Source organism: Triturus cristatus, chromosome 2_1 (assembly GCF_964204655.1).
Source record: "Triturus cristatus chromosome 2_1, aTriCri1.1, whole genome shotgun sequence".
In the NCBI taxonomy this organism is placed as follows: domain Eukaryota; kingdom Metazoa; phylum Chordata; class Amphibia; order Caudata; family Salamandridae; genus Triturus; species Triturus cristatus.
Window position 1 is genome coordinate 23,468,523 of NC_140581.1, and position 15,666 is coordinate 23,484,188.

The window sequence follows — 15,666 nt, forward strand, 5'->3', positions numbered from 1 at the left end:
GAGTGGGTCTTATGAGGATGTTCTAGTTGGAGACTGGGTTCTTATTAAGAAACCAAAGTGTGTGAGGAAGGGTGAATCTATTTATTATGACCCAGTTCAAGTTATGAAAGTTAGTAGAGGGGCTGCGTTTATTGATGGAAAAGGCTGGTGGAATAAAAGACATTTGGTAAAGGTGTCCACACGCCAAGTTGGGATTATGCAGGACAGGCGTGGACGAGATGAGGAGGATCTTCATTGGAGTCACTGGTTGGAACCTCCTGGCAGGGTTGTTAACTACTCTCCATCGTCCGCACCCTGTGCTCCCATTACTGGTATCCAGAATCCCTCTAGGGTTTATCCGCTCTCTTCTCGAGGGCGTACAATTAGAGCACCAGCAAGATTTAATTCATTTGTTAGATACTAAAAAAAAAAAAAAAGAATGTGTATTTTCATGTTTTTCTTCTGTTCATTTTTATAAGGGGGAAGGTGATGTGGTGGTTACTTGAGCTTGCGCTCGGTACCGACATGGTGTGAAGGGTTATGCATTGTGCGGCAAGCGCGCGATGCATCATTCACATGGTGCGGTCCTCGCGCTTCCGACTGTGTTTCCTTTTGTATATGTTCGAATATGAGTTCTGTGAGACTCGAATGATACGGGTCAGTTACTGTTAGGATCTCCACTGAAAAGGGATACTCCGTGTCATGGGTGGAGTACAATAATAAACTTCTGCTCATAATTTACCTTTGTTTGTTTGGATTACTTCCCACTTCAACTACTGATAAATAAAATTAAATAAAACATAAAAAACGTTAGTATCCTATCGATATTAGAATCCATCGACATAGATATCTGCGCATGACCACCAATATGTAACAATCTGAATTGCAAGAGGGCGCTCTCATGTTTCTATCTGGCTCGTGTCTCAATCTCACAAGGAGGAAAATACTTAACGTCCTAAATTACCTGGGTATTGTTATATGTGTCTACCCCCCCGACCATACGAGGAAAGCCCCTGACTTCATATGGAAATCCATATAATTGTGTAGTACCGGGGTGAAAAATGTGACCAGAATTGCGTATGTATGCGTATATGGTTAAATACAGTAATTTTCAGAGCACTACACTATTCCGGGTAGGATGGCGTTAATATCCATACGTCACCCAGACTCATGGTATATATAAGGTGCAATGGGTATATCTATCAAGTTTATGAGGAGGGATACATGAGAAAATCTGGAAAAGTAGGATTAGAGTACACCAAGGGAAGGCTATTACTATCAAGTTTTATTGATGGACCGGCTGCAAGAGATTGGAGTCCAGGGCACCGCCTGGAAATTACTCAAATCCTTTCTATCAAATAGATTACAGACTGTCTCCCTCGGCGAATTTTCTGCTAAAACTTTTTCTTTGCCCTGTGGAGTCCCTCAGGGGTCATCTTTTTAACGTCTATGTGTCACTGTTGGCTCCCCTGATTGAATCTTTTGGTTTTAATCTGACCTCATATGCAGACGACACCCAAATTGTGGTGTCACTGCTGCCAGGAAGGCTTCAGGGAACAACGTCCCATTTCCATGATTGCATGACAGCTGTGGGTAACTGGATGGCCCAAAATTGCCTTAAACTCAACTCCAGCAAAACGGAAGTTGTATTGTTCGGTACTGACCCTAATTTTCAGGCCCCGGCATGGTGGCCGGATACATTGGGTCCTCTCCCCACCCCTATCAAGAAGGTAACAAATCTGGGAGTCTGCATAGACAACAAACTCAGTTTTAGGGATCAAGTGAATGCGGTGGTCTCATCTGCATCGTATATTCTGAGATCCTGCAAGAAAATTATGCTATTCCTGCCCAAAGATAGTCAACAACAGTTATCACTGCTTTAGCCATGTCCAGACTGGACTATTGCAAGAGCCTCTATATCAATATCCAGGAAGGGTTTATGAACAAACTTCAACTTCTGCAGAATGCAGCTGCCAGACTGCTCACCGGCATACCAAAACACGCCTCAATCTCGGCTGAGATTAGAAGGCTTCACTAGTTGCCCGTTAAAAAACGTGTTCAGTTTAAAGCTCTGTGCATGGTTCATAAAGCCCTTCAAGGAACTGGGCCCAACTACCTAAAACTGCAATTCCATTGGTATGTACCGAAAAGATCATCGCGCTCCTCAGAAGCGAAATTGGCTCACGCGGTCCATCAGGTAGCGCTGGGACACCTCGCAGTAGGTAGCCGAGATCATGTTGACTAGGTGGGCAATGCCACTGACTTTGGATGCTTGTTTGTTAAGAAAGCCAACTGGGGTGGCAGAAGTTTTGTGGTCGGTGCAGCCAAGGCATGGAATGGCCCCCGTTGCATCTTAGATGCATGACGAATCTTCCTGCCTTTAGGAAGGCCTTGAAAACCGGCTTTTGACTGGTTAATCTTTAACATTTCTCCTCCTGTGTTAGGCCTCTGTAGGACTTCATTTAGCGCCAGGACACCTCCGGGTAACAGTCGCACTCTAGAATTGTCAATAACATTAACATATGCGCAGCTCAGTTGTATGGGTGACACAGTGTTATGAGCAGTACAGTGTGATTCGCGGTGCAATATTGTGCGTAGTCCTGTGGCATGTGCAGTGTGCTTTGCTATGCGCAGCTCAGTTGGATATGTGACACAGTGTTATGAGCAGTACCGTGTTATATGCTTTGTAATATTATGCGTGGTCCTGTGGTAAGGGCAGTGTGCTGTGCTATGCGCAGCTCAGTTGTATGTGTGACACAGTGTTATGAGCAGTACCGTGTTATATGCATTGTGATATTATGCGTGGTATTGTGGTATGTGCAGTGTGCTGTGCTATGTGCAGCTCAGTTGTATGTGTGACACAGTGCTATGAGCAGTACAGTGTTATACGCGGTGCAATATTGTGCGTATTCCTGTGGCATGTGCAGAGTGCTGTGCTATGGTAGGTTATGTGCAGCACAGTGCTACACATAGTGCTGTAGTGCATGGCACAGTGTTATTCACTGTAGTATATCATGCATAACACAGTGCTATCTGTGGCCAGTGTTATACGCGGTAATGTGTTATGTGCAGTGCTGTAATATGCACAGCACAGTGTTATTTGCGGCACTGTGTGTTATGTGTCGCACAACTCACTCCTGGACCTTGGTGCTACTGCTGTCACTAGCTGCTCGTGTGGAAAGTGTCAACGTGGCTCGGATTAAGTTGCAATAAACCCCTCAGGCCTGAAATGGAACCCCCTCCTCTCCTCATCAGTCCAATCACATTCCCTTCTAAGTCTTCTGTATTGTTCATTAGTAACCCTTTTTTGAAAAATTAAGATAAACTTAAATTAGACAAACCTATCCTTAATGTTTTCTCTTGTGGGAAGTATTTACCGGTTCATGTTAGGGGAGGCTTTCCCCTTGCGCACTTTTAAATACTGGACCCCTCTTCCATGAGAGGCCTGCGGCAAAGGCGCCTAAATGCCATTTCGTGGTTGTTAGGCGCTTTATCAGTCTATGACGATGGTGGCAATGAAACTATCGCCATTTATAAACCTTTGGTGAGTTGCTATTTTTCAAGGATAATTGTCCATAGATGTCTTTTTAAAAGATCTGGGGGGATTTCCGTTCGAGGAGCAGTATGCGCCATTGAATAAAATGCATAAGACATCATTCTGCGTGTTCTGAGGTGTCCCACGTTGGAGAAGTTGTAAACATTGCTAGCTTTCTTGTAAAGCACCTTAGCAAGAACACGCCTACTTAAGAAGAATGTGGTTGAGTCTTTAAAAAAATAAGCCACAAGTGTCAAGCTCTTTTAATTTTTTCTGTTGCAATAAAAGAGGAACAGAGAGATGTTAAATTCCAGAAAAAACCATATTGGAGCGTCATATCTTGAAATAAACCTTTGAGCTGACTGGGTTATTGGAAGCATCTTTTGCTTGTAAATGCTTCACTTTTGTGAGTGGAGAGGACCCCCACCGTGTGTTGCATGTTATTGAAACCACATCTTTTCCAGTACCCCAAAACAGTCAATTTAAGAATCATATCTTCATAGGAATCGATGATCAATATGTGGATACGTACACTTTTTAACAATAACATTTATTTGCACGCTAGCGTAATGACGTGAAGGTACAGTGGAAAGAACACAGATCATTCATCCTGGACCCCTGAAATCTTAGAGTTGAACATGGCAGGACTTGAGAAGAAGAGGTGCGATGAAAGAGAAACACAAACTGAAAACCACGCAACTCACTGTTCTATCAACCGTTACTAGAGGAAGGAGTTATGATTGGAAGCGTAATCTATAAAGCCTAAATAATGTTTTGTCTACAGTGCTTCATACTCCAGGTCCGCCGTTTCCAAGCACTGTAGGTGGCAGCTGTTAGTGTGCCCTAGAGCAGGCTCTCAGTAGGAATGCCCCTAAAACCCGGGGCCAATAAGGCACAAGCTTTATGCAGATGAGTTTGTGTCACAAACACGCTACTGCTGAGAACGTTCAAAACTCTTTCAACAAAGGAAGGAATCAATCAGTTTAATATCAAAGAAGATGAAGAGAGGATTTTTTAGTTTTTGATTAGAGGTGGAAATGCATGAGGGTCCTTGACACACATCTGCGTCGACGAGCAGTCACAACCAGCACGCTTCAAAGCAGACAGACGGTCGAAAACAAGCGCCATCTTGCACTGGCCAGGCCGTGTAAAAGCCAGAGCAATATCTGGCAGCTGTGCTTGGTCTATGCGAAGCCCAGGTCCTTTCTGGAGGCAGCGGTGCAATATTGTGCATGGTCCTGCAAGGCTGCCCCGGGCCCACGAACGGGGGCTCCTAAAAGGGCGGCCCCCCCTTACTGCCACAGGATGGCACACGAGTCAGCCTCCCAGTATTGTGGGACCCATGAGGGTCCCCCATGCCCGTGTCACTTCCGGGCAGGAGGGGGCGGGGGCGAGGTACTTATACCTCTCCCGCCCACCGGTCGACCTCTTTGATGCTGCCTGACGCCGTTTCCCTCCCCACTGTTTACCCGGCGCACAGGCAGGAGGGGGGGTGTTTATCTAACTTATTATTTTGTGTTGCAGGTGGAGTTACAGGGAGATCCAGAGGCTGTGAGGTACAGAAGGGTACCCTCTGCAGGAGCAGAGTAAGGGTGCTAAAGCCAAGTATCCCCAGAGAGGTCCTCGCGTTGCCAGCAACACTCTGCCCCCTTCGCTGGGGGGCATGAGTAAGGGGGTGGACTGGTGGTCCACCGGTGGAAGGGGCTATCCCCTCCCCCAAATTTAACAAACTTCGGTTGGCTAGGGCCACGGTGTAATTTCGCTCATCAGGTGGTCAGGCGGCGAGGGGCTGCCTGCCCTGGGATCGCCCGTAAAATAACCCACCATGTTGACATATTTGTTATGCAAATAAACCTGCAGCAATTTTCTCCACTAAGAAAGTGTCTTGTCTGATTATTTCTCCAGGATATTGCTGTGGAAGGGATGGGGAGTGTCGCCGATATTGGCACCATGTGGTGTGTGCTGTGTGCTGTGGTTTTTGTCACGGGAAGCCTTGGGGGCAGAATCTCCATGGCTTCGCACTGGTGCAAAGTCTTGAAAAGTGACACAAAATTTTGGAAAGGTACTTACATTGCAGCACAAAAGGTATTTTGCTCTGGAAGGTGTCCTTTTCCTGGGGTACATAGCGGTCTGTGCACCTCAGCACCACCGTGTGTGGGGGGGGTTAAATGTGAGACAGGCTTTGTGTCAAACAACACTTCTTTGAAACAGGCTCTAGTAAGGATACATGTATTCACATCTCTAAACCATACACACATTACAAGCGTGCTGCACCCTAGAGCACATCCCCATTGAATGGCATGTTTCAGAATTAGTCGAGACATAGGACTTGGTACTGTAAGGATAGGCTCCCAGTACAAATCCTACCCTACACATCACGTGGACATCTCTGCACGCTGTGGCAAAGGTTGCACGTGGTGCAAGGCAGCCTGTTTGGAAGGATAGGTCCCAGTACAAACCCTACACTGGACATCATGTGGACACACCGCCACGATGTTCCAAAGGTTGTGCCTGGTGCAAGGCAGCATATTTAAAATTACAGGACCCAGTTCAAATCCTACTCTAGATGTCATGTGGACACCTCTGCACGCTGCGGCAAAGGATGTTGTGAAGGTTGTGCGTGGTGCGACTCAGCCTGTGTGTGTCCCAGTGCAGGAGATGAGAGCAGCAGCACCATTTTTAGCTCTGATGTTAGCCAAGATCTTTTGATTTTACTAAAACTATTCACATAATATTTTAATGATCTGGGCTATCAGCGAACCCTGTTCGTCCATCAGTCCATTATTGAGTCATTTACATTTCTCTTCTGCCCACTATACCCTACAACATTTGGCACAGTGTCAGCCCACCTAAGCCATTGGCTAGCTTCACTGTGAGTGATAGCATTTTTCCCATTCACAGACCCACATCAACACACAAATCACTTCTCTTAAGTGCCAGGGGCGTCTATTGCAATGTGGGCTTTTTGAGGCCACAAACTATTTATGTTCTTTGACATTTATTTTAGATCTATGAGGGCCTGGCAGCTTCACAAAGAATGACATTTTGCAAAACCCGTTAAAAATAAAACAAGCTTGGCAAAGCCAGAAGGATAACTGCGAGACCCCTGGGCTTTGCCAATCCTTCTTAATAAACATTGCTCTGTGCTGCTTTCTTCCCTTTGCATAAAAAGTCTACTCTTGGTGTGAAGGACCCATTATTGGATGGCTCATGTCTTCGATACATAAACTGCAGTCACACATCTTCATAACGCAGACAGGAGTCAAGGCCTCTTGATTAAACCATTCACTGGAATGACTGGCAACCAGGTGATATTCCACTCGCAGAAGTAATCACTGTTTGCATTAGTGGGAAACAGATTTCTCGAATAAACAATAGAGAAATGTAGTTCTTAACAATATCCAGTTTTTCCTTTGATCTGCCCAAACAGAAAAACCCTCCCCCAGACAACTGTAAGGAAAACCTTATGTAATATAAATTAACTCAAGAAAGACAAGCAATAGACTAGACTGAAATATCCGCCAAACAGCATGACCTGGCCCTGCTGACAATGGTTGGAGGGTCTACCTGGCCTTGATTCCTATGAAACTGCAGGTTTACCTGGCGCTGCAGTGGCTGGAATGAGTGGCGCCACACCTGCGGGCATGCGTGAGAAGGCGGCACCTAAGTGGCAATTTATCCAATCAAGTCTTGTCTGTAGGGTCGAGACAAACATCTGTTTTTGAACAGTTTCTATCTCTTTGATTGCGTCTTGATCCTTGGAGATCCCTGTTTGCAGCTTCTGGTGCTCCACCTGGAAGGTAGGATTTGAGTGGTCCATGCTGATGAGCCTTCCCAAGGCGCTCACGCGGTCCATCAGGTAGCGCTGGGACACCTCGCAGTAGGTAGCCGAGATCATGTTGACTAGGTGGGCAATGTCACTGACTTTGGATGCTTGTTTATACAACAAGTCCTTCACAGAGGCATCAGAAGGGTAGCTGGGAATGCCCTGCAAGGATGTAACCGTCTCCACCAAGTTGTGGATGGACTGGTTGAGTAGATGGACAGCAGTGGAGTTCCTCATAGAAGGCACGCGACCCATTGACCGCATGTAGACAGTGGTCAGGTTCTTTAAGGAGTGCTTTTGATACGCTGAAGACTTGTTTGAAGACTCTGCTCTCACAGTTACATTCACGGAGGTTTGGTTCAGGTCGCTTCTCATCATCTTGCTCGCCTTCCTTGAGTTCCTGTAAGCTTCCATCACTTCCTGCATAAGACGATTGGCTGATCTAAATCCTGCATCCGCAGACTGAGCCAATGATGTGCATTCTTTGGATACACCGAGCAATCTTTCTAGTTGATTTGGGAGCAGGGTCTTAGCTATCGACGGTCTCTGGAACAAAACCCACACTATGTTTACACTGGCTTTTGGTATGGTGGCCGAAAGAAGCCTGATCTGGTCCATGTTTTTGTTTGCCGTGTTGAAAGCAGACCAGGCAGCGTGGCTGACCTGCATTAAGGAAGCAGCAAAGGACTGTGGGTATTTCATGTATTTGATGCCACCTGTCGGCGGCTGCAGGTTGATCGCAAAGTCTTCTTGGGCTGATGAGAGCTTGGCCAGTTCTGCTAGGACGGCGATGGAGCGCGGGGCAGCCGTTAGGAACTCCTCTAATTTGGCGATAGGTGTCATCATCACCGCAGCATCCCCCGTCACATCCTTGGCTGTGCGGACACCTTTGACCGTCACTCTGAGATTAGCAGCTGCTGCTTTGCAATGCACTTCCTTCCTGTTTCCTAGAGAAGAGTTCAAAGAATATATATTTTAATAATATCAAAAGAGTTAGCCATTAAAAGACAATATGCTGAGGAACAACTGAAGAAGAGGTCAAAACAGTTCAAGCAATGCATAAGGTGCACAAATGGCACGAGCTGATACAAGACAGGTGGAGACGCCACCCTGGGAAATATATGACCCACCAAAGGCAGTACAGTGAGCATCTCTCTTGAGTTATACTTACTAACAGAGGTCAAAGTGACCATCAGGAGATAACAGATATATTGCTAGCCCTATGTGCCCATCACACTACCACCTTCAGCTGTTACATGGCATAGAGCCACCCTACACAGCTCCAGCCTCTCTCTACTGAAGGCTGTCATCCATGAAGCCACCTGAGTTACTACAAGGCACTTAACCACAACCTCCCTGCCCCCTAGTAGAAGTGGCCCTCCCTTCCAGACAACATAGAAAGACTCACTGCATCAGGCTATCTTGTGGCCAGTCTGTGGTTGTTAAGAGTTAACACACATAACCCTTCACTGCCTGGATGAGGATCAAGAGGATGACCAACGAAAGACAACAAAAGCAAGAAGCATTCTTCATCTGTGCTCCATACTCTAGAAAGACCCTCTTTTAACGGCCAATTGTGCACAACTCATCACTGCCTGGCTGGGGGTCAAGAGGGTGACCAAGGAAAGATCCCCAACAAGAAGCATTCTCCCTCTGTGCTCCCATGCTCTATAAAGACCCTAATCTATGGGTAAATGCGCACAGCCTGTCACTGTCTGGCTGAACACCAAGAGGGTAACCAAGGAAAGACCCAAACAAGAATAATTCCTCGTCTATGGGTCAGCACATATGACTCATCACTCCTGAGCTGGGGATCAAGAGGGTAACCACGGAAAGACCCCAACAAGAAACATTTTGCATCTGTGCTTCATGCTCTAGAAAGACCCCAGTCTAAGGGTCAATGCGCATGACTCATCACTGCCCGGCTAGGAATGAAGATGATGTCTGTTAGACCTGACTTTTTCAGCAGGTTTATCCCCAGACTTTTTGCTTTTTGGCCTCCTGTTTCTGACCTGTTTTTGTTGGTTTTATGACTCTGGGCACTTTACCACTGCTCAACAGTGCTAAAGTGCATATGCTTTCCCTGTAAATTGTTGTTATGGATTGGTGTTTCCATAATTGGCTATTTGATTCACTAGCCAGTGCCTAGTACAGTGAACCATGTGTCCCCGGGGCCTGTAATCAAATGCTGCTAGTGGGCTTGCAGGACTGATTGTGCCACCCATATACGCAGCCTGTAAATGAGACTCAGATCTGCCACTGCAGTATCTGTGGGCTGTCTAGTACTGCCACGTCGACTTGGCAAGTGTACCAACTTGCAAGACCCTACCCTTCGATTTTCTTACATGTTAGTCACCCCTAAGGTAAGCCCAAGGTACCCCTGTGGGTAGGGTGCATTGTAGGTGACATGTAGGACATGCCCTGATGTGTGTGGCATGTCCTGATAGTGAATTACTGCCAATTTAGTTTTTCACTATTGCAAGGCTACCTGGTCCCATAGGACAAAATGGGGAGTTGCTTATAACATCTTATAAACATAACTACCCCTGGGAACAAGGTAGGAAAATAAAGTTTAGAATGTCTGAACTCAGAATGTTAAAATACATCTTTTAGTGAGGGGGATTTTAACATTCTGCGTTTGAAAATATCACTTTTAGAAAGTATTTTCTTGCTTAGCCAACCAGTTTGCCTCTGCTAGGTTTGTGTATTGCATGTCTGGCTTTGGATGGCAAGGGCTGGCAAGGAGCAGTGGCTCCAGAGAGCCTGATGAGTCAGGGCTGGGATGAACAGACTTGAGCTGCATTTAGAGTAGGGGAGGAGATTTCCTTTCACCCGAATGGGCCTGGTCTGCCAAGGACAACTCTGTCTCCACCTCCTGCCGGGAAGCTGCAACAGAGAGGACAAAACTGGGTTTGACTGAGTACAGTCCATCTCTGCCAACAGAGAACAGAGAAATTTGTAGTATAAATATTGGGGCCCAGACCCCTGAATTTTAGCTAATTTCTGAGAATCAAGAGGTACCTATGCCAAGGAGAAAAGCCAGCGAAGCTGAGGAAGAATACTGCCCATGTGCTGTCTGGGGTTGGCCTGCAGTTTGCTGTTTGCTGTGTCCCCTGCTTGAAACAAGATCTCCAAGGGCTTGAAACTGAGCTTGCCTCCTGTTCTGAAGTCTCAGATACACAACAACTTCACCGCCAGCTCCCCTGAACTTCCTTGCTGGGAGTTCTGACCTGCAAAGAGGTGCCTGCTGATGTCTGGAGATGTTGTGCATAGCTTTACCTCTGAGTGTCAAATTGAGTAGCTCTCCCACAGTGATTGCCCCTTGCTCCCTTCAATGATTGCCCCTTGCTCCTGTCTCCCCCAGAGTGATTTCCCCTTGCTCCCCTCAATGATTGCCCCTTGCTCCTATCCCCCCACAGTGATTGCCTTGTGCTCCTTCGCTCACCTCAATGATTGCTCCTTGCTCCTATCTCCCCAACAGTGATTGCCCCTTGTTCCTCTCTCCCCTACAGTGACTGCACCTTGCTCCTGTCTCCCTTCAGTGACTGCACCTTGCTCCTGTCTCCCCCTCAATGATTGCCCCTTGCTCCAGTGTCCCTCACAGTTATTGCTCCTTGCTCCTGTCTCCCTCACAGATATTGCCCCTTCCTCCTGTCTCCCCTTCAGTGATTGTCCCTTGCTCCTGTCTCCCCCTCAGTGATTGCCCCTTGCGCCTGTCTCCACACAGTGATTGCCCCTTGCTCCTGTCTTCCCCTCAGTCATTACTCTTCCTCCTGTCTCCCTCACAGTTATACCCCTTGCTCCCGTCTCCCTCACAGTTATACCCCTTGCTCCTGACTCCCCACAGTGATTGTCCCTTCCTCCTATCTCCCCCACAGTGATAGCCCATTGCTCCTGCCTTCCCAGAGTGATTTCTCCTTCCTCCTGTCCCCCCACTGTGATTGCCCCGTGGACCTGTCTCCCCTCAGTGATTGCCCCTTCCTCCTGTTTCCCCACAGTGATTGCCCCTTTGCTCCGGTCTCCCTCACAGTTATACCCCTTGCTTCTGTCTCCCCCACTGTGATTGCCCCTTGCTCCTGTCTCCCTCACAGTTATTGCCACTTGCACCTGTCTCCCCCTCAATGATTGCCCCTTGCTCCTGTCTCCCCAACAGTAATTGCCCCTTGCTCCTCTCTCCCCTACAGTGACTGCACCTTGCTCCTGTCTCCCCTCCATGATTGTCCCTTGCTCCTGTCTCCCCCTCAGTGATCCCCCCTTGCTCCTCTCAACCCCTCAGTAATTGCCCCCAGTTCCTGTCTCCTCACAGGGATTGCCCCTTGCTCCTGTCTCCCCACAGTGATTGCCCCTTGCTCCCCACAATGATTGCCCCTTGCTACTGTCTCCCCACAGTGATTGCACCTTGCTCCTCTCTCCCCCTCAGTTATTGACCCAGCTCCTGTCTCCCCACAGTGATTGCCCCTTGCTCCTGTCTCCCCACAGTGATTCCCTCTTGTTCCTATCTCCCCCACAGTGATTGCCCGTTTCTCCTGTCTCCCCCTCAGTAGTTGCCACCGCTCCTGTCTCCCCTCAGTGATTGCCCCTTGCTCCTGCCTCCCACCCAGTGATTGGCCCTTGTTCCTGTCTGTTGGACAGGCCACACGAAGGGCTTGCTCCCTCCCCGCATGACAGGGCCCAAGCCCCGGCCCGCCAGGCGTGACCCACGAGAATCACCCGCACCCCGTCTCCCGACGGAACTCCTGCCCCCGGACCTCCATGTATCACGGGACCGAGCCACCACCGGCTCCCCCGGCCGGATCAAGCCGCCATCTTGGGCCCTGCGCCACGAGGCCGCGTGGCCTCCACCCGACCCTAACCCTGGGCCTGGCCGGCCCCGACATCCCGGCACCACCATCCACCCAGGAGGTGAGCGGACCACTTGGCAGGTCAATGGGAGAACGAAGCGTCAAGGGCTCTCCCCCGCCAGGTGCCGATCGCCTCCAGCTCCCCCAGGCGCTGGCTCCACCCCCTGCTGGGTGTCTGGACACCTTCATCCCGGACCCTCCGACCTCCAAGTGCGAGGGTCCGGACATCAAAGGGCGCCAGACCTATAACTAGGGCAGCTCCGGAGCAGGACGGCAGTTGTATCCTGGAGTCGAGAGACACCGAGAGAACTCAGCCTTGACGGACTACTGGCGCTGCAGTAGCCCTACCTTGCGAACTATCGTCCTGCCTGCTGGCGCTGCCGCGGCCTTCTGCAACATCCATCCTCGTCGGGACCTGCTGGCGCTGCCGCGGCCCGTTGTAACGACCATCTTCACCGGGACCTGCTGGCGCTGCCGCGGACCGTGTATCGACCATCTTCACGGGACCTGCTGGCGCTGCCGCGGACCGTGTATCGACCATCTTCACCGGGACCTGCTGGCGCTGCCGCGGCCCGTCCCAGCTAGAACACCGAGCTCGAGGATTGTGAGCTATCCACCATACCATCTCAACTACCAGACTGGTAACCAGACTGTCCCGCTACCCCCTTTTTCCCCATCTTGAGAGACTTGAATCGAGGGGACCCCTGAGTCCAGACCTCCTTGTACCATTTCATCGTACCTTAAGAAATTGCCTATAAAGAACGCTAAATCTTCTCCTTGTGTGGTGTCTCTCTGTGGGGGGGGAAGTTATTTATCTGTACGATCGCTGGAGACGGCTCTCCCCGGAGACCTCTCCCCTTGTCCTCGGCCGACCCTCCCGGTCCGTCTAACACTGTCTCCCTAGGTGATTGCCCCTTGCTTCTGTCTCCCTCTCAGTGATTGCCCATTGCTTCTGTCTATCCCTCAGTGATTGCCCCTTGCTCCTGTTTCCCCACAGTGATTGCCCCTTTCTCCTGTCTTCCCCCACTGTGATTGTCCCTTGATGCTGTCTGCCCACAGTGATTGCCCCTTGCTCCTGTCTCTCCGTCAATGATTGCCTCTTGCTCCTGTCTAACCTTAATGATTGCCTCTTGCTCCTGTATCCCTTCAGTGATTGCCCCTTTCTCCTGTCTCCCTTCAGTGACTGCACCTTGCTCCTGTCTCCCCATCAATGATTGCCCCTTGCTCCTGTCTCCCTCACAGTTATTGCACCTTGCTCCTGTCTCCCTCACAGATATTGCCCCTTACTCCTGTCTCCCTTCAGTAATTGATCCTTGCTCCTGTCTCCCCCTCAGTCACTGCCCCTTGCTCCTGACTCCCCACAGTGATTGCCCCTTCCTCCTATCTCCCCCACAGCGATTGCCCATTGCTCCTGCCTTCCCACAGTGATTGCTCCTTCCTCCTGTCCCCCCACTGTGATTGCCCCTTGGACCTGTCTCCCCTCAGTGATTGCCCCTTCCTCCTGTTTCCCCACAGTGATTGCCCCTTTGCTACTGTCTCCCTCATAGTTATACCCCTTGCTTCTGTCTCCCCCACTGTGATTGCCCCTTGATCCTGTCTCCCTCACAGTTATTGCCACTTGCTCTTTTCTCCCTTCAGTGATTGCCCCTTGATCCTGTCTCCCCCTCAATGATTGCCCCTTGCTCCTGTCTCCCCCTCAATGATTACCCCTTGCTCCTGTCTCCCCCTCGATGATTGCCCCTTGCTCCTGTCTCCCCCTCGATGATTGCCCCTTGCTCCTGTCTCTCCCTCGATGATTGACCCTTGCTCCTGTCTCACTTCAGTGATTGCCCCTTGCTCCTGTCTCCCTTCAGTGACTGCCCATTGCACCTGTCTCCCCCTCAATGTTTGCCCCTTGCTCCTGTCCCCCTCACAGGTATTGCCCCTTCCTCCTGTCTCCCTTTAGTGATTGCCCCTTGCTCCTGTCTCCCCCTTAGTGATTGCCCCTTGTGCCTGTCTCCACACAGTGATTGCCCCTTGCTCCTGTCTTCCCCTCAGTGATTGTTGTTCCTCCTGTCTCCCTCACAGTTATACCCCTTGCTCCTGACTCTGCACAGTGATTGCCCCTTCCTCCTGTCCACCCACAGTGATTGCTACTTGCTCCTGTCTACCTCACAGTTATACACCTTGCTCCTGTCTCCCCACAGTGATTGCCCCTTCCTCCTGTCCCCCCCACAGTGATTGCCCCTTGCTCCTGTCTCCCCTCACTGATTGCCACTTGCCCCTGTCTCCCCTCACTGAATGCCACTTGCTCCTGTCTCCCCTCACTGATTGCCCCTTGCTCCTGTCTCCCCTCACTGATTGCCTCTTCCTCCTGTCTTACCCTCAGTGGTTGCCCCTTTCTCCTGTCTCTCCTACAGTGGTTGCCACTTGCTCCTGTCTCCCCCACAGTGATTGGCCCTCGCTCTTGTCTCCCCCACACGATGATTGCCCCTTGTGCCTATCTCTCCGCAATGATTGCCCCTTGCTCTGTCTCCCCTACAGTGATTGCCCCTTGCTCATGTCTCCCCCACAGTGATTACCCCTTGCTCTTTCTCCCCGATAGTGATTGCCCCTTGCACCTGTCCCCCAGAGTGACTGCCTCTTGCTCCTCTCTCCCCCACAGTGACTGTCCCTTGCTCCTGTCTACCTCACAGTTATACCCTTAGCTCCTGTCTCCCCCATAGTGATTGCCCCTTGCTCCTGTCCCCCCAGAGATTCCCCATTGCTCCTGTCTTCCTTCAGTGATTGCCTCTTGCTTCTGCCTTCCTTACTGTGATTGCCCTTTCTTTGCTCCTGTCTCCCCTCGCTGATTGTCCCTTACACCTGTCTCCCCCATAGTGATTGGCCCTTGCTCCTGTCTCTCTCACAGTACTACCCCTTGCTCCTGTCAACCCATCAGTGATTGCCCTTTCCTTGCTCCTGTCTCCACCTTCCTTTGTTAAGGGGTGGGCACCAGTATCATAAGTAGGAACTGTTTGGTGGACCCTGGGATACAATGTGAGTTTTCAACCACCCCAAGAGAGCTAGAAAGAGATTTCTGGGGCCCGGGGGCAGCTTTCCTCTTCCTGACTCATGTCCTGTGGCTTAGATGAAAGTCTTCCCATAAGGGACTTCGTTGGAGCCATGTGGCGTGGATATGGCGCTTGAATCCATGCTGAGGAAATTCTTTGTCCGGGCACACACGAGCCTCCATACTTTTTCTGCACTGGGGTAGGTCTTTTCTAGACAGGAATAGTTCTCCTCTGGACTAGAGTAAATCTGTCCATCCGGGGGTTGAGGGGGAGGTAGTTATTGCCAGGAGGGGGTTAATGGTTTTCTAGATAAGGGGTAATCCTTTTCTGGACTACGGCAAATCTCTCCTTCCTGGGGGAGGGGAGGATGTGACTAAGAGAGGAGGAGCTTGTGTTGAGACGTGCCGCGTTGTGTGTCTCCAAGAGGCGAGCGCCCAAGAGCCCGGGAGCCGC

General features: G+C 49.9%; 1 protein-coding gene across 7 annotated transcripts in view; it reads right to left on the reverse strand.

Moving 5' to 3' along the window:
* Positions 1–3,765: 3,765 nt before the first annotated feature.
* Positions 3,766–15,666, reverse strand: part of LOC146863633 (uncharacterized) — a 337,769-nt gene continuing 325,868 nt past the window's right edge. For all 7 annotated transcript variants that reach the window (XM_085627704.1, XM_085627702.1, XM_085627701.1 and 4 more), the window contains one exon: positions 3,766–8,287. In XM_085627704.1, coding sequence (XP_085483830.1) covers positions 7,095–8,287 — 1,193 coding nt within the window. In that variant the 3' untranslated portion in view covers positions 3,766–7,094. The remainder of the gene's footprint in view (positions 8,288–15,666) is intronic.